Raw genomic sequence first — 18738 nt, forward strand, 5'->3', positions numbered from 1 at the left:
ATGACTATTGATTTGTTAGGTTTAAAATTGGCCAGAATTTACCGACTTTATTCTAATTTTTCACTGGAAACTTTTTGAAATTTTGACAGCTACTAAAGCACCAGTTTTTGTCACTTGTTGGTGCTCACCGTCATCTCCCGTGTTTTCATTTTGCTTTCCAGTTCTCTTTTTTCCTTCAGCTGGCTCTTCATCTGAAGATGCATCCTCATCAGAGGAAAGATTGGCTTTGATTTCTTCTAAAAGCATTTTCTTGGCAATTCTTTGAAGTAAAACAAAACACACCTAAGTATGCCATTGCTTAAACAAATTGATGAATGACAAATCTAGGCCTATACAATTCAGAACTTCAGAAAAAAAATCACAGAGCTGCACAAAAAATGTGCATGGAGAAAAATAATGGCAGTAATGACAGGTTATCCTAATTTCTCATGTTTACATTAAGGTGTTAATCTGCTTTATGAAACAATCTCTATAATGCCTTTAAAAAAGCCCTCAAGTTTGGAGAGGTTTTAAAAATGAAAAGCACGTTTAAAAACTTAAGTAACTTTTAGTAATTTGAACCTTTTCATTCTCTCCCTGCCCCAACCTCTTATACTTTTTTCAGGCCCCATTTTCTCTAGTCAGTTGTGCTGCAATGACATTGAACCCATTCATCTTATTAGTTCTATTGGTTTCAAGAACATGAAGATGCTGTGAATCACATCCCTAAGGCACAGATCATCAAAGATACTTAAGGAGTCTTAACTCCTTTGAGAATCAGTCCCTAAATGATTATGGACAGCAAAAGCTTTAGCAACTGTAAAATCCTGGGTGATTTCATCTCTCTCTCTCATATATATATATACACAAATTAATGGCTAAGGCAGTACATACTGAACTCCTAAATGAATGCCAGAAGTAAGTTATGAAAAGTGCAACAAATACTCAAGAATTTTCCATACTATCAATGCCAATTTTGTCCTACTCAGATGATATGATTCTTTCTGTTTATGCCCATTCTACCTTAAAAGGAGATGGTGCAGCAAGCAAGATATTGAATTACAGTATGCTCATGTTGTCTCAATCTCCTGGTGGTCTATGGCTAGTAAAACTAGGGACATAATACTGGAGGAGACTTATTACCCTGAGACATTTGCCAGCACCTCCTAGGCAGTGACTCATGAGTGACAAAACAGTCGTATAGATTTGATAACTTCTGAAGAGGTAATCTATCATTTCACTTCCTACCCAAAATAATGTTTGCTCATCTTCCCCTAGTCTTACCACGAAAATCTTTTCCATTAAAAATAACATAATTCAGTGTATGGGAAAGTGCTGTAGTACTTGCAACAAAGAGAGCTAACATGAAAATACATACAGGGGTATATGACATGATGTACCAAAAGGGACAACAAAAAAATATCATGAACTTGATCAGAAAACTACATTTTAAATAAAAACAAAAAATTCCTGAATGAAACCAGCCTTTAGAAATAATACTAAAAAGGACTAAGAAGGAACTATAACCAGTGTATCTTTTTTCTATGTATAAATATATACATGAATACCAAATGGGAAAGTAGTTATACATAATAAAAAATCCATTAAACTGAAGAGTAATCAACACTTCATTTATAACAGATACAGAAAAAGCAGTCCCTAACATATTACTCCCTATACTGTGCAATTTAAATGAACTGGTTCAAGTCATTCGACTGAAGTATTAAATAAAAATACAAATCAAATATTTTATTTTCCAGCAGGCAGCATTCCCAAAACATTGCCAGCTTTTGCAATCTCTGCATTGTTATATCATCCCATTTTTTAAATTGTAGTTTAGCTATACAGTATTTTCCACCTTTTAATATGCAACTATAAATTCAAATCAGAGCGTAAGAGTAATGAGTGTACAATGACCAATTTAAAAGTAAAAAGGGGAATTGGGGAATTTTAATAAAGTAATTTTTTTTTTAAAGTATGAAGATGGTTATGGTCAAACAGATCTATAGAATTAAGTGTGCCAAGACATTAGAGAATCACTTGAAGAGAAAAGGCTCCCCATATTTACATAATGGACTTGAACACGATTTAAATTTATGCTTAAAAAGAGAGAGCGTGCCTAGAATGTTGTTTTACTTATTTATATGAACAGATTTCACTTTGTGGATCTGACCCCAAGCTTAGTGAAGTCTGTAGACAAAGTCCCATTAACTTTAATGGACTTTGCAGGAATCAGTTTAAAATATTAATAAATATACATGACAGCCGACAGGAGGAATAAATGGTAACTCATATTAGGTGAACACCATTTCTTGTGGGTTTTAAATCGTATTTGCATAACTCACTTCTAGTTTTCTTGAAAATAACATTAACTGGATTACTTAAAAGGGAAATGACATTCTTTTCTTACTTTTTCATAAGCATTAATCTTAAATTATAATGTAGGGCATATGGAGAGATCAAATCATAAGCAACATCAATAGGCTGCTTAGCTGTTAAGTGGGAAAGGGAAAAAGATGATAAATCTGAAAGGGCTAAAGTGTTGTAGCTGTGATGGCTATAGATCTGAAGGAAGGCACTTTGTGCCCAAAACCTTGTTCAACTTCCCCTCCAACTAAAAGTTGGTCCACTAAAATATATCACAAAAATACTTTCTGAAATTAAAATATATTTGCAGAATTAAATATAAAGTCAAAGTCCCCAAACACTATCCAGTAGCAGTGCATCTGATTGATTTTGATTTCACGTCATCCTCAATAACAACGTAAGACAGTGAGAGTGAACCCTGAGAGTGAACGATACTTACCTGGTATTGCAAGCTACCGTGCGTGCGCATCTATAGATCTATATATAGATATCTCTATTGATATATAGATATATTATAAATATATAATATTATAAAGAGGATTTTGATTCTTAAAATAAAGAATATTAATTTTCTTTAAAAAAAAAAGAACAGAATAAATCCTGCTAATAGAGACCTAAAAGATATATTTGACAATATTTCTGTGCATACAAAAAAAGTTACAGAAGAACGTTGTTACTTCTCTATTCAAGGTCACTGGCCTTAATATCTGAACTTCCTTAGGTTGGACACCTGTAATGGTTACTAAATACACATGTCTAAGATGACTGGATTTATAAATGTCTGCTTCTATTTCAGGAGACCCAAATTAAACATTCAATTTTTAGCTAGTGATTAAAAGGGTCTAACTGCTTCTTATTAAAAACTACAGCATAGTACAGCACAGCTATTTCTTTAACAGAAATAAGATTCAAATTTTAGTCATTTAAAACTATTCCCTGCCCTACGCTTTGCTGTTCTGGTGTTGTAAACTAACAATGAAAAGTGAATTTAGATTTTCTGACATTTTTTTCTACCTTTGGTACAACAACATGGCAAAAATATACCACAATGCATGAGCAAAATTAAGGATAGAACTGAACAGATAAAACCTTCTCAATACTTTTGTTAAATGTCTTGCATAACAGCATTCATATAATCAGGATATTGTTTGGCTCTTGAAATTAATTTTATTAAAGTAAAATTATATTTGGCCTCAAAGTAATAACATCTATTTCTACATCCAAATATAGGCAGAATCCCATTTTGAAATAGTTCAAATAAGACGTTTCAAGATGAACAGTTACTTAAACTGATTAACCTTCATCCTTTTTAGTACCTGCATCAATAAACTGTCCAAGTACCAGGACAATACAAGTCATGATCTTATGAAAAATCTCTCACCCCAAAGAACTGTGATAATTAAAACATTGTATATTTTTCTGGAATCAAAGACCTGAAGCAGTTCCTTAATCAACATCAGTCAAATGTTTACATTTCATTTAATATACAAGTTAAAAACATGGGAAGCCATATGATCTAGTGGACAAGACTAGATTATCCACTACAGGTGAGGAAATCTCTCCTCCATTCTCATCTTCGCCACTGACTTGCGGATCACGTGTAAATCATTTGACTTCTCTGGGTTTCCATTCCCCCTCTTGATCCTGTCTGAATAGTCTGCAAGCTTGTCAAAGAGAGCTTCTCCAGATATGCTTGGACCATGCCTTCCACAGTGATGCCCCAATGTCAAGTCAGGACTGTCAGACACCATTATAATCTAAATTAGCACTATAGCTAAGTAATTTTAAATTTAAATTATTTGGTTATATATGTTATCAGAAATGACATTCTTAAAATATTAATTTGTAAACTACACAGGTGCCAGATATCTTCTAATTTATGCTAGCAAAAAATATTTTCCGAATTAGCTAACTGGTAACCATTTTGGTTTCTTATGCACAAGATAGGGCTACCTTAAATTTATCCTTCATATAGTCCAGAAATAAAGGAATAGTACATGGGATCCTCATTCTGTGGATTTAAGCCCACATTGCACATAGTCTCATTCTTCTTCATGAATTAGAGAGCTGAAATGACGGACTTGCTTTCAGCTTGAGTTACACCTTGAGGATACACTGATATTGTTGTAAAATTAACTAAAAGTATCCGAATTCAACTAAGAATTAGTGTGTTAACATTCCTAATTAGTACTCATCGGAGATGTCCGTAAACACTTAATGTTTAAGTTGTCCAAATCAAGACATTAGACAGAATTTATTGCTTCAAGAAGCTGCATCATTTCATTACTAAAGCATAACTGAATTAATTTCATCCTGTGGCATATTTAAAAAAATAATTCTATTGAGAAAATAGTTTAATATAGGGTTGAATATAGTTTAGTAATATAGTTTAATATAGGCTGAAATGCCACACATAAATCACTTTTTTCCACATTAATTAGCCCAAACTGTCAAGTACTTTGTTCTATATGCTGTATTACGTCTTCAAAGAAACAATCTGATTTTCAAACTTTCAGATGTTGTATTAAATTAAATGCTTGGACAAGAAAATGTTTTACAAAAATTTATTGCATCCATCAAATACTTAAAGGCATTCTGCATTAATACACTATTTACCTCTTAATAAACAAGACTACTGCAAACATAGTAAACAGTACCATTTAAAAGACTGGAAGATCCAATAATAAACAAATACACAACATAAAATGAAAGCATACAGCACTGTCTGTCATATTATGACCCACTCAGATATTGCACTTTGGCAAAAATGATTTCAAGATTTAATATTTATGTCATGCACATCCAAATGTATGCAAACAACAGAATTTCTAAACTAGAGACTTGCAAACACAAGAGTGCCCACACTATAAATATACCATAGGTACTATAGTACCTTCTTTGGCCTGGTATAAAATAGGCAACTTGTCAGAGTAATAGGTAAAATGTTTAACACTTTTAGTGTTAAGTATAGAGAAAAACAAACCTTAACTATCGAAATGTGTTCCACCTGTTTACAACGTTGTATCTCTCAATGATTACGGTGCCAAATACAATGCATGTTGAATGCAGTATGAATTACACATCCTGTTGAAGGTTGACAAAATTATTTATTGACAGATACCTCCCCACCCTAAGAAAAGTATACTCAAAATATTTCCTAAATAAAAAAAAATTAAACAATTATTAATCTTAAAAGAAATTACAGAAGCTGATTTTTTTTTTTTTTTTTTTTTTTTACAAGCTAATGTTATATTTTCTGATTTGTTTTAAGATCAACTGGGAAAAGAGCTCATCTTCCAAGCTAAAAGCTTAGATCTATCCGTTAATGTTTTTATTGTAAAAATAGAACTTTCTGACAAATGCCTGCCCTTAAATTGGCTAAAATTATCAAACAGGAAACACTTAAGAAAATGTGGGAAATTAGGAGTGATATTAAAGCATCATTTAAAAAAAAACAAAAAACAACAAACAACTTGAATTACAAATGTTTAAGTGTTCTGCTTATGACCCTGTGCTGTCAGTCCCTGAAGAGTGACATTTTTATTTTTTTGCTTATTTACAGAACTGAAAATAGGCAAGAACTTGATTAGCAGCAATATCTCTATGCCCAAATGAGGTCCATATTGGATATAAAGCATTTTAAAAAAATTATTTCAGTTACGTATCAAAGATTAGACTTGTGGAACGAAGATGCTAATGAGGCTCAGAAGCAGAAAAAGCAGGTGCCATCAGCAACTGTGCAGCAAGGCAATTAAGCTGGTCCCACATATATTATATGGCAAAAAAACCTCAACAACCCCAGTTTCTGAAATACTATATAAAATTTTGTGAAACACTTTTTTTTTTTTTTAAAACGTCTACAATAACTTCTCCAAAAGAAACTCCTGCTTGTAACTTAGTTCAAATAATACTTTGTTTGTGCTGTGTATTTAATGAATTAGAAAAACCAAACTGTTAAATTTTGTTTTATTCTCTATGAAAGCTTTTTTTTTTTTTTTTTTTTGACTACATGGTATTAGTAAAATATGACAGCTTTAAAAAGCTAACATTCTTATATAGGTTTGGTTTTTTTAAATTAATTTTAAAAACTTTAAAACCCAGAACATATTCAGGCGCAGATACTGAAGACACTATGCACAGGCTTAATTTTACACACAGAAGTATCATTTGATACTTGATATCAGTTAAGCCTATGCTTAAGCACTTGCAGCATCAGGACCTTAACATCCCATCAGTGATTTCAGGTATTCCTTAACAAATTAAAATTCAACTTAGCAGTTGAAGAAATCCATGAAAACATTAAAATGTTTTCTCTTTCTCATGAGAAAAGGTGTTTGTGACAGAGAGAGACAGAAAGAAAAAAAAATATAGAAGTAAAAAAAAATACTGACGATCAATCAGTCTAAAGATTTTATCACTGCATATTGCACAGATGGTAATATTTATCATCTATTCATGTAACTAGCAGAAATTCACATTTATCAAAATAGGCTTTTACCTGCCTAAATTAAGAACTTATCACAAAACCCACATTTTTCAATGGGAACATAAAACGGACAGTGCTGCAGTGCATTTATAACACACCCTATGCAAGGTGTGTTAGTTAACACTTCTAAATATTTTCTTTGCATTTCTGGATTTTGGCCTCTGTTTTCTGGCCTCTCGTTCAAACTTGCGGGAAGCCTGTGAGCGAGTCTTTACAAGGCAGGCAGTCCTGGTTTTTACAACCTGCTTGCTGTTCCGTTGCGCCGGTTTGCGCCCACGCCTAGGGTGTGTTATAATCTTTTTTAAGTCCTTATGGATGGAATCATACCTATTCTCAGGATCGTCATCATCTTCCTCCTCCTCCATTGGAACAGCCCCAGATTTAGTCTCTCCTTCATCTCCTGGTGGGGGAGGAAGAAAAAAAAAAAAAGGGTACAGTCGATGTCAAGTGTAAAACCAGCAATCTATAATTAAAACTTCTATTGCCCGGTGACCTGTCCCTCAATAAAGTATATCTATTTAATGGTAACTTGATAAATAGTCTATCTTGAGTTGCAGAATAAATACTGCCTCCCCCTACAAAGCTATTAATAGATATAGCAATACCAAGCTCTTGAAGCAGCAGACCTGCGTACATTATTTCTATATACAATTAAACTGTAATTGTATAGTCTTTACTTCAAAGTATGCCAGAGTTGAATATTTTACTCTTCCAAAATTTTAAAAATTCAGCAGTAAGACATTAATATTCATGCCACAAATTGAAGCTCTTTCACCGAATTCACGTGGGTTGAAAAGAGGACTAAACAAATATAAAGCAATACTACTATCCACCGCCAAACAGATAAGCCATAGCACTGTCTTGTCTTAACACAAAATATTTCTAGAGTAGCTGTTCCTGTTGACTCTACTTTCCCCTTTAAAATAGCAGGGGAAAAGCCACAAAGATATTTTTACGTTGAAACATGCACTCTTAAACAAAGAAACTTACTTTTGAGAACTATACTCAGTGACTTCAGATATACATTGCTTCACAATACTGTTTCACAGATGAGGAACTTAAATGTGGCAACAAGAGTAGCAAGCATGTGGGATCGTCACCCAGCCTTCTCAAAAGGTTATTGCTCCTGTTTAGGTGCATTGCCTCCCCTCCACCCCCTTAATGGTAACAAGGGAGGGGAGGTGTTGGAAGGGAGGGGTTGTTCCTTCTTCAGGTTTGACCAATCACCTGCTTGGGATCAGAGACCATTTTTTCTGTTGGCTCAAACCTGCAAGGTCTGGCAGGTTTTTTCACCTTCCTCAGTCTTAGGGAGGCACAAGTGAATTAACAGTAAGATTTTAATAATCTGTACTATGAAACAAAGTGCTAACCCAGCACAGGAAAGCCTAAAAGTACCAGCTCCAAGATGTAACTGATATTAAAAAGGAATTTGCTGAAAGACCATCTACCTTTAGCAAAAGGGAGACTTAGGACTAAATTCTAGTCTACCTATAACAGGCTTAGGTGCAATCCTATTCCACCCTATTTAAACTCCTGAAAATCCACTAATGCATCATGGTGTCATCTCAGCCTTAATTCTATCACCAAAAAAAATCAGCAAGGAGGAAGAGAATCCATTCACCTTTTATTTTAAAAGTTTTTCAGGGACTTAAGCAGGCTGGTATTGAATCACACTTCAGTGCCTTATACATGAAGTACGTTCTGACCCTCAAAAGTCTATATAAACTGAGGTTTCCTTAGCCACCCCATCACAGCTACTGCTACCTGCCCTTTTACATAGCATAAAAAGAGGTGGGGGGCACTTAAATTACATGATTATACGGCGCAAGGCCTTTTAATCACACTTCAACCACATTTTAAGTGAACACCTGATTTGAACCGGAAGGAGGAAGGCATGTACAATTTTTCCCCAGCACTGAAATTAATAAAATTACAGATTATTGTTTTACATCCATCCCAACTATCTGACATTTTTTCTTGCAAGGCCTACTTAAACACAGGAGTCTACGGGCCTTATATGTTGACGCCAGAAGTCAACCTAAAAAGGGAAGGAGGCAAAACGTCTTGTAGTTACACAGGAATAGAGATGATATTCTTATTCAGACATTACTACCAACCATTTTAGTTGATATATAGGTTTACTTTTCGCTCCAAATGTTTTAAAACTTTCAAACTGAATCTTTCAAAATGCCAACAGCACATCAGACAAAATGTGTTAAAACTACACCCTAGTAACTAGGTTGTGGACATTTAGCCAAACTGAAAAAGTAATTTTAATATGTATATTTTTAAAGTTATTTTAGTGTTATATACCATATTTTCTTGCATTTAACATGCCTTAGGATGTAAACACCTCCTCCTTGATAGGCAGAATGGAAAAAAAAAAAAAAAAAAAAAAAAAAAAAAGACTTTTCCATAGTTATGAGTATGATTACATAGAGCAGGGACAGAGGCTGACTCACTCTCCTTTTTTCCTGCAGGAACAGTCAGCAGATAGCAATACTGTCCTAAGAAAAATTAACTTGATTGGTGGAACATCCAGACCACTGAAAAAGAGAAACTGTCATTAACACCTGTGGAGTGCAGACTGAGCCATTAAATCAACTAACTCCCTCAAGGAGTGGTACCACAACTGCTGAACTGTGAAGCAAGAATCAAAGCAGGGTGTTTCCTATTCTAGGCATAAAACTAGTTTCCCTGTTTGATACACGCACCCCAATTTTGGAGAACAGATTTTCAAGAGAAAGCTGTGATGTATGTAAAAAGACATGGTATTTGTCTCATAGTTCAGTGATATTTAGCACTGCTACTGGTAGATTGTTCCCACTTAAATACTAGATCAGACATTGTACAGAACACCAGTAAGAAAAGGAACTTGTCCATAAAGAGTTTGTTATAACTATTTCCTGTAGCTTTCAAGGTTCTCAACACATTGATGGCCAGCCAGCTACCAGCAGCAGAACCCGATAATCAGGGAACCTACTGAAACAGGATGAAATGCGAGTAATCCTTGTATCTAACACCTGGTCAAGAGGGACACTAAGCAGACAGCCATTCTTATACATGCACTTTCTTTTCCATTGCACTTGTAGGTCAGACATCTTTAATATGCTCACAGTTAAGACTTCTGTTCTTCCTTCAGCCTTCTCTTTTGCTTAAAATAAAGTCCCACAAAGCTAAAGGCAAAATTCAATCTCCATGCAAGCCCAGGGTAAAAAAAAGATTCTTCTTGATATCCAAATGATAAGTTCCTCAGTAGCCAGTCTTTTTAACATCATGCCATGAGGCATCTGACCCAATTAACCTTGACTGTTTGAGGACAATCACAATTTACAAATCCTTATTTTCCCCTCATCACCTGTTTTACCTTTAACAGAACCTTAATTATTCCCACTGCTGGTTTCTTTCCATTTTTTTAGAAATCATTCTAGTAATTCTTCTTACAAAACTATAAAAATAAAATATCCCAGTAGTGCTTAAAAGATGCAACAATATTTAAAATACTTTGGCTACAGACATATCCTGTTCTTTACATAAAATTGTATGCTCTGGTTCTTTTCTGGTGCTGTCAAAATAAATGTTGTTTTGTACAGTATCATTACTATTTGTATTATCTGCCTCTCATTGAGCAGACTAATTTAAAGCCCTAAATGCTGACAATCATTGAGATAAGCTTTAAGTTTTCATTGGTTATTCTTGGATGATTTCCTGAAAACATTATAGCCATTTTAAAAAGTTGTTTTTTTTATTTTAGTGCTATTCTTCTTATGTATTTATACTGAATGGTACAAAATTGCATAAATGTAATGATGTACTGAAGAAAGGACTAATAATCACAGCAATAGTCAGATGTAGTATAACTGTTTTTTCATGTTACACCATACCACTAGATAGATTTTCATAGGACTGGGGCAGAACTGACCTTGCATGTACCTAGTGTTTAGACATACAAGATTTCTCACACACAGCACCGTCAGCTGGAACCATGCAGTGTCAGGTGTCTCTCCCCACATTCCAACATCAGGACATAAAAAAGCTAAATCCATCCATCCTAAAATCACCAATTCAGAAGCCAGAATGCTGAGGACTCCAGGAAAGCAATAAAAGAGGGTATATCATAAGATCCTCAGAGTCTTTCCTCACATTGCAAAATAGAGTATCAGGAAGAACACAAGGTAAATAAACTGTCTAATCCAGGTAGAATTCCAAAACCCACTTGAGGAGAAATTGAGTATGAAGACTCGGTACTTTTTGCATGCAAAATGTTGCATAGAGAAATTCAACAAATGAGCTTTGAGCTCACTGATCTCTTAACAAAGGTAATAACCTTTCCACACTTCGATGGTGCAAGGAACAGTTTAAAAGTGGTTCAGAAGTGGAATCTGAAAGATTTTGAGGTCCTCCCATGTGGGTCTCAAGTCTTTGCTTTGCTAAACTCACATATTGTTGGGTGTGAAAAAACTCTGCTAGCAGATGATCACCTGAAATTACCACTGTAAGAGAGCTGAATAATAGACAGAATATTTTAAAATCAGCATGTACTAGAGGATCTTTGCTATTCTGGACTGTACTAGGTTGCACTGGACTGCCCATGTGGAGAAATAACCATTCATCAAAGAGATCAGCCTAGTAAATGGCTTCCTGGTCAGAAACTAATTCAGTAGAGCTTATCAGGAAGTGGTCTCTGTTTATGGCACACTAATCAACCGACATCTAGATCCTCAGATGCAGGGAATTCAGTTCTGGTGGAAATAGTTCCTGATGGCAACTCTGCAACGATATGGTCTGAGCAGTCTGGGAGGTATACACGAGGTGCAGCATGTCTGTCAGCTAGAAGCATCTTTTGCAGTTATGGAATTATAAAAAAAGAGAATGGTTTTGTTCCATCTGGTCTTGGCTATCATCCTTGGGAGGAGGAAGAGAGGGCGATTTCTCAGCAGGAGGAAGGCATTCCATAACAAGCCTGGATTCAACATCTCGAGAGTAAAAAACAAAGCAAATATCTGGTTGTGTATTGGTGGCATAGATGTCTGTTATAGGCCACATCATTTGAATACTGTCACTGTTACAGACCTCTACAGTAAGCTGTTTGGTGACAGACCGTCTACTTCAGAGGTCTGATAGGTTGCTGCCAACTTGTGGAAGATGAAAGGCCACTGAATCACACATCGCTGACATTCTGCTCCTAACTTGATCAATTCCTAGCACATCATTTATGAATTTACTTTTTTATTTACAAAGCATCTCTCAGAAATTTCATGTTAGAATCTATGCTATGGAGTTTCATAGATATGGTTTAAAATGTAATTTATGTATCCTAAATTATAGGACATAAGTTCTGTATTATCCAGGGACCAGGTCTTTTGCAACTGCAGGTGTTTCAAAAGAGGATCCATTTCTGTCCCTCATATGTTTGGAATTAACAGCAATTCCAGAAAACAGCATCCCCTTTCATAAGTTTTGGATCTACCCATCAATTCAGCTATGAGGTAGCATGCTGTAGAACTACAATCTGTTTCACCTGGTGTTTTAGAATACAGACTGATCTCAGCCAGACCTGATGAAGACAGGAAAAGTCTGGTGAGAGGCTTCATTCAGTTGTAGGCTGACATGAGACTGACCAGACTGAGGCAAGTCTATGCCACTATAATCCGTTTGATCTTATTCTGTTCAACATCTACTGCAGTGATAGGATACGTTCTTGGAGAGGCCTGTTTTTCCCAAATCAAAGGTTTGCATGGGTGCAATAGAATTTGCACCCATGCAAAGTGCACTCCCCAGTGGACCAGGAAGTGGACCACTCTGGGTCTACTGCTGAGTGCGCCGGGGAGCCTCCTGTGCTCCTGTGGGATGCTGCATCTGCCCCAGCACCACAGCGATCACAAGCCGCACTGGTACCTCAAGGTATGCAAGAAAACCATTTAAAGCTGTATCTATGTCCAAATCGTCGAAAATGTCAGAATCAATTCGGAGAGATTAAAGGGTCTTCTGATTCAATTCAGATGTGGAGATTCGGACACTGAACTGGGTCGAATCTCTGCCAAATCTAATCGGGGACCAAAGTTTTGCACAGCCCTAATCCCCAGTAGTAGAGCTAGAATTGCTGCTGTGGAATAGGGCACATGGTAGCAGCAGCTCCACTTCTGCCATGGTACATGCCATGGGAACTACTGCTGCCGCTGCGTGCTCCAGGTCAGAGCCAGCCTGCAAGACTCCAGATCCAGCCTGGTACATAAGGTGAGTTTGACATCCCTATTCTAGGGAATGCCCAAACCATAAAGCAGGGGCAGGCAATCATTTCAAGTGGAGGGCCACTTACCTAGTGCTGGTAAGCCAGAGGGCCACATAGTAGCCCCACCCCTTGACAGGTGCCTCACCCCTGGCCATCATCTTGGAACCAGAAGTCTCGCCCACAAGCCCTGACCTTTGAAGTCCTCCCCTTGTCCCCCCAAGAATTACTCCTTTCACCAAGAGGGTTTGCCATCTCTGAACCAGAAAAACACCAAATTAAATTCTAAAAATCAAACTTACTACAACATTCACTAATTTCAGTTCAAAAAATATTTTTGTCCCAATTTACATGCATTTGTGTAGTGTACATAGAGGTGATAGTATAATAACTTAAAATGAAGTCTTATATATGGTGGGAGGGTGGGTATAAGTTTATGAGTATGTGGGGTCTCAGGGAGGGCGTGTGTGTGAGATTTGTGGAGAGATAGATAGGTGTGGGGGGCTGTGAGCGCATGAGGGAGAGCAGCTGGGGAGGGCTGAGGCTGCGTGGAGGGGAAGGGTTTGCCCACAGGCCCCACCCTTCATTGCAGGCACAACAAGCCTCCGCCAGCACTCCTGCAAGCCTGGGTTCTGTGTTCCTGCCACTCTTGGCCTTGGTCACTGGTGCAGGCTCCATGCTTCTGTTCACTGCTACTGCTGCCCTTCTCCTGCCCCCAGCCCTGATGGCCACTCCGTCACCATATCCCAGCTGCTTCTACGGTACTGATGCTAGCATGGCTGGCGTGCAGGTGGGGGGAGTGGAAAAATGGCTGCGGCAGGCAGGGGGAAAGGGCAGTGAGTAGGCACGCAGAGCTCAGTAACAACCAGGGGGGAGCACGGGGCTGGCACCGGTGCACCAGGGCCAACGCCAGTGGGGCCCAGAGTGGGACGGCAGGAGGGCGAGGCCAGGCTGGCAGGGGCTCTATGGAGCTGGGCTGGCTCCCTCCTCTCCCTGCTTGAGCAGTGCAGCCCAGCTCCATAGAGCTCTTGTCAGCCCAGCCCCGCGCTCCTGCCACCCCACTCTGGGCCCTCCAGCCCCGCACTCCTGCCACCCCACTCTGGGCCCCGCCAGCACTGGCCATGGTGCACCACAAGATGTTTGCCAGCTGTGAGAGGATGATCACCCCCACCTTGATCATCCTGTATCCTGTCAAGCAGGCTAACACTCCTGGACTGGTGGAATACCGATGAAAAGAATTAGTCTAGGAGTTTGTTTTGTCCCGAGTGTCGGTTATCACAGAATCAGAGAAAGAAGAACCAGAAGGGACCTATAAGATTATCAAGTCTGGGCCCCTGCCATGGGCAGGAGGTAACTGGGCTCAAACAAGCTCAATGACGTATTTGTCCAGCCTCCTTTTAAAGACCACCAGAGATGGTGACTGCACCACCTCTGCTGGAAGCGTGTTCCAGATTCTTCAGAAAAGAAGTTTTTCCTTATCTCCAGCCGAAACTTTTCCTCAACTAGCTTGTATCCATTAGTCCGTGTCTCCCCTGTGGGGTAGGGGGGGCTTTTCTGAAAAGTTGTTCACCTAGGTCCTGCCGTGTTCTCCCTTGACATATTTGTGGGCAGCTATCAAGTCACCTCTCAGCCTTCTTTTGCTCAGGCTGAACAGTTCCAGATCCCAAAGTCTCTCCTCATAGGGCCCGTCTGCCAGGCCCTTGATCATGCAAATGGCCCTTCTCTGCACCATTCCAAGCTTGTCCACATTCTTCTTGAAGTGGGGTGCCCAAAACTGGATGCAGTACTCCAGCTGTGGCCTCACCAACGCCAAATAGAGGGGGCAGAGCACCTCTCTGGACCTGATGGTGACATCTGCTGATGCACGCCAGAGTTCTATTTGCTCTGTTGACGACTTCGTCGCACTGGCATCTCGTATTCATCCAGCCATCGGACAACCACCCACCGTATAGATATGGTGAGGGTTCTTCCTACCCAGATGAAGGACCCGACATTTGTCCCTGTTGAACCTCATCTGGTTTTGTTCAGCCCATCGGACCAGGTTATCAGCTGCCCTATTTCGTTCACTAGGGACCCTATGCTTCCCTTATTTTTTCTCCAAAGTCCTACATATCTAAAGAAGGACTTCGTGTTGTCCTTGATTCTGGTTGCCAATTTGTATTTGGTTTGTACCTTTGCTTTCCTAATCCGCTCCCTACAGGTGCGGGCTATAGCTGAGAACTCCTCTTTCGTGGTTATTTCTGACTTCCATCCCTTGTAAGCTTCTCTTTTAAAAATTCAGCAGGTCCATGACTTCCCTTTTAAGCCACTCTTTTTGTACTCCCTTCCTCATTGGACCATGATGCTGCAGGGCCTTGCCAACCAATCTACTACACTTGTGGAAGTCTACCCTAGCGGTTGATTTCCCAGATTTACAGTGGATGGAGAAAGTGATCATCTCATGGTCACTGTCGCCCAATTTCCCTTCAGTCCTCAGATTGCTCATGGCATCACCCCCTTTGGCCAGAAACAAGTCTAAAACTGCCTTACTCCTGGTCAGCCCATAGACTCGAGTCAGATAGAGAGCTCTTCCATGCAAGCAAGGAAGCTCTTCCATGCAAGTGAGCAATTAGATTTTGCTGTGTGCTCATCCCTTGAGATGTTGTGGGTGACTTCAACTATCCAGACAACCATGCTCCAAGAGTGTGCAGCCTCTACCACTTTCTAGAGAATTCCTGACCAAGCTCTTCCTCTTGGTTTGGAGATCTATAGTAAACCTCTACAGTCAAATCCCCTTCCCCCTACTCTCCCTGTATCTTGACACAGAGGGTCTCAAGTCACTCTTTGTTGCTAATCTCCACTTCCAGAGAGATGTAACATTCCATCATATAGAGCGCAACTCCTCCACCCTTCTTCCCAACATGATTCCTCCTATACAGGGTGTAGCCATCTATACCTGTGGTCCAATCACAGGTGGAGTCCCACCAGATCTCTGTAATCCCTATAAGATCATATTGCTTGTTGGTTAGCAGGAGGGTCAGTTCTTCCTGCTTGTTCCCCATGCTTCTGGCATTTGTGTACAGGTAACTAAGCCTGCCTCCTCCTGCAGCTCCTTTTTGGGGATCCATGACAGCTTCCCTGGGGGTCAGTGCTCTCACCCTGTCCTGCCTCCTCCTGCAGCTCCTTTTTGGGGATCCATGACAGCTTCCCTGTGGGTCAGTGCTCTCCCCCTGTCCTGCCTCCTCCTGCAGCTCCTTTTTGGGGATCCACAACAGATTCCATTGGGGCCTGGGGCTCTCACCCAGTCCTACCTCCTCCTGTGTGTCCTCTTTGGGGATCCACAACAGCTTCTCCTGGGATCCGGGGCTCTCTCCCTGTCCTGCCTCGTCCTGCAGCTCCACTTTGGGGACCCACAACAGCTTATAAAATACACACACACTGACCTTGCCTTTGAACTGAACAGAAACTACTTGTGTATGCTCTTCAGTCAAATACTTAAGATCACCCCACAGAAAGAACACAATGCCTGCTAATTTTTTACAGTCCCTGCATGATTAAAGTGGGATCAGATCACTCTATGCCAAACATAATTTGAACACTAAGTTTGGGGAACATTGCTATGTTTTGAAAGCACTACTCCATATTCTTTGAACACTGGCTGCTAAGAGGATTCCCTACAAAACAGACAGATGACTGTAAAAGTGTTGGGTACAAGAATTAGTAAGCAGGAGAGAAGCCTCTGTTCTGTCCAACAGATAGCAAGATGAAACTGAATGACTCCACTTCCTATGCTTGTACTAGAACACAGGAGAAGACACTGGGCCAATGCATAAACCCAACAGAGTCTGTTAGACGAAAGATTTCAATCTTGTATATCTGGGATATATACACACCTATAGCAGAATGCATACCAACACTAAAAAAAGGAGAAATATTCATTACTTTATGATCTGCTTAATCTGGATAATAGTTTGATGCTGAGTAGCTACTATGCCGTACTGAATCTTCTTCAAGCTTATCTTTAGGTGGAACACAAAAACACATGCATAGAAAAGTTTGTGTTTAAGCTTGTGCTTATTGGATGTTTGGTGCTGATATAACAGCATTAGTGCTGAAAGTTCAGACTGATTATAGAAATAGAACACATCACAATTTACTGTTTTCTGAACTCTCTAAGTTAGCTCTTTTTATAAGAGGGCATCTTCAAAAGAATGTTATAAGAATGATGAATTTAACCCATTCATTCATAGCAGACCAATTATAAGATGCTTCATTATAGAGCAGATTACTTTCTCCCAAGCAAAAGGATGATTAAAAAAAAGAAAGAAATGGCTAAACCTTGAGAATGTATCAACATCCACTATGCCACTTCTAGTTAGGCAAATAGGCAAGTTCTTTTCCCATTCTATTTGCACAAGAGATTCAATTCTTACATTTTCAGAGTTTGAAACTTATGTACTAATCTGAAAAGTAATACATGAATAAGATGTACCTAGTTACTCCGAAAATGGTGGCTCAACATAAAACTATCAACTTGTTCTCCCACAATAATTTCTATCCAAGAAGCTAAAAAGCAACTAACAAACATTCCTGAAGGAAGTGCTGCAATATCCTTGTGAAACAATTAAATATTATCTCCATTTTACATATAGAGAAACAGACACAATGCCCCACCCCACCCTCTTGCCCCAAGGTCAAAGAGTCTGAAGAAGAACTTGGAAAAGAGCTTGGAAACTCTTGAATCAACATGCAAGAAGAAACATCATCAGCTGTAAGTTAAGTTCTCTGCATTAAAGGTTTTTTAAATTGACAAAGTAACTTTGCTTTAATTTTATTTTACATTTTTAAAAATGTAAGGCCTTTTCTCCTATTTTGATATTTTTAAGAGTCTTTTAGAAAGGCCTAAAAGCAAAAATGTTTCTCACTCATGAGTTTCCAAAGTATACATACCCATACATTCTCACACACGTACACATAGTCCCATCTCCTACAACTTTGTTTCAGTTACAACTTCACAAATCGTGGCAAAGGGTCACATCAACATAAGCAGTGAAACCAACTACACAAAGTGCTGTGGAAAGCCAAAGAAAATAGGCAGGTTATAATGTGTCATAAATCCAATGTCTATATTTAGTCCATGATAACCAAACTACTGGATACAAAGTAAGTCAAGCTCATGGGCTCGTCTATGGGAGATATTTTGTAAATTCCTTTTGAGGATTAAAACTGAGAGGTTGGAGAAATAGTGGTTTTCTTGTGAGAAATGTGGCCCCACAGGTACCTGGGACAACATTTCCACTCTCAGTTCTAGTTCCCAAAGGGAATTTATAAAATACCTTCCACAGATGAGCCCATGAACTTAACTTCATCAATCTACTAGATTAAAAAAAAAATCATGGACTAAATATAGACATTGGATTTATGACACTATAACCTGCCTAACATCTGACCCCCCTTCCCTCCCACCCTCCTGTCTCATCCTTTAACTACTGCTACTTTCATTCCCCCTTCCCCGCAACCTGTCTCTCACCTACTGACCATCTCAATTTACATTTTAACTGACTAGGTTTCTTGCATTGATACTGGCCTCTGGATGCTTTACCACTTCACCCAGGAAGAGCACAGGCTATCTGCAAACGCTTCCTCAGCCTGACGAAGTGCATTTGTGCCCAAAAGCTTGCTAAGAAGATTTTTTCTG

The 18738-nt window shown here is 38.8% G+C and overlaps 1 protein-coding gene across 6 annotated transcripts in view; it reads right to left on the reverse strand.

Annotated features, from left to right (window-relative positions):
- Positions 1–18738, reverse strand: part of ATRX (ATRX, chromatin remodeler) — a 139042-nt gene that overhangs the window by 89000 nt on the left and 31304 nt on the right. For all 6 annotated transcript variants that reach the window (XR_003096056.1, XM_006032696.3, XM_025214447.1 and 3 more), the window contains 2 exons: positions 7160–7232; positions 129–259 (listed from right to left, as the gene is read on the reverse strand). Coding sequence is in view for 5 of the 6 variants with exons in the window: in XM_006032696.3 (XP_006032758.2) it covers positions 129–259; positions 7160–7232 (204 nt within the window). In the remaining variant the exon portion in view is untranslated. The remainder of the gene's footprint in view (positions 1–128; positions 260–7159; positions 7233–18738) is intronic.

The sequence above is a fragment of the Alligator sinensis genome, unplaced genomic scaffold, assembly GCF_000455745.1.
Source record: "Alligator sinensis unplaced genomic scaffold, ASM45574v1 scaffold1196_1, whole genome shotgun sequence".
Taxonomy (NCBI): Eukaryota; Metazoa; Chordata; order Crocodylia; family Alligatoridae; genus Alligator; species Alligator sinensis.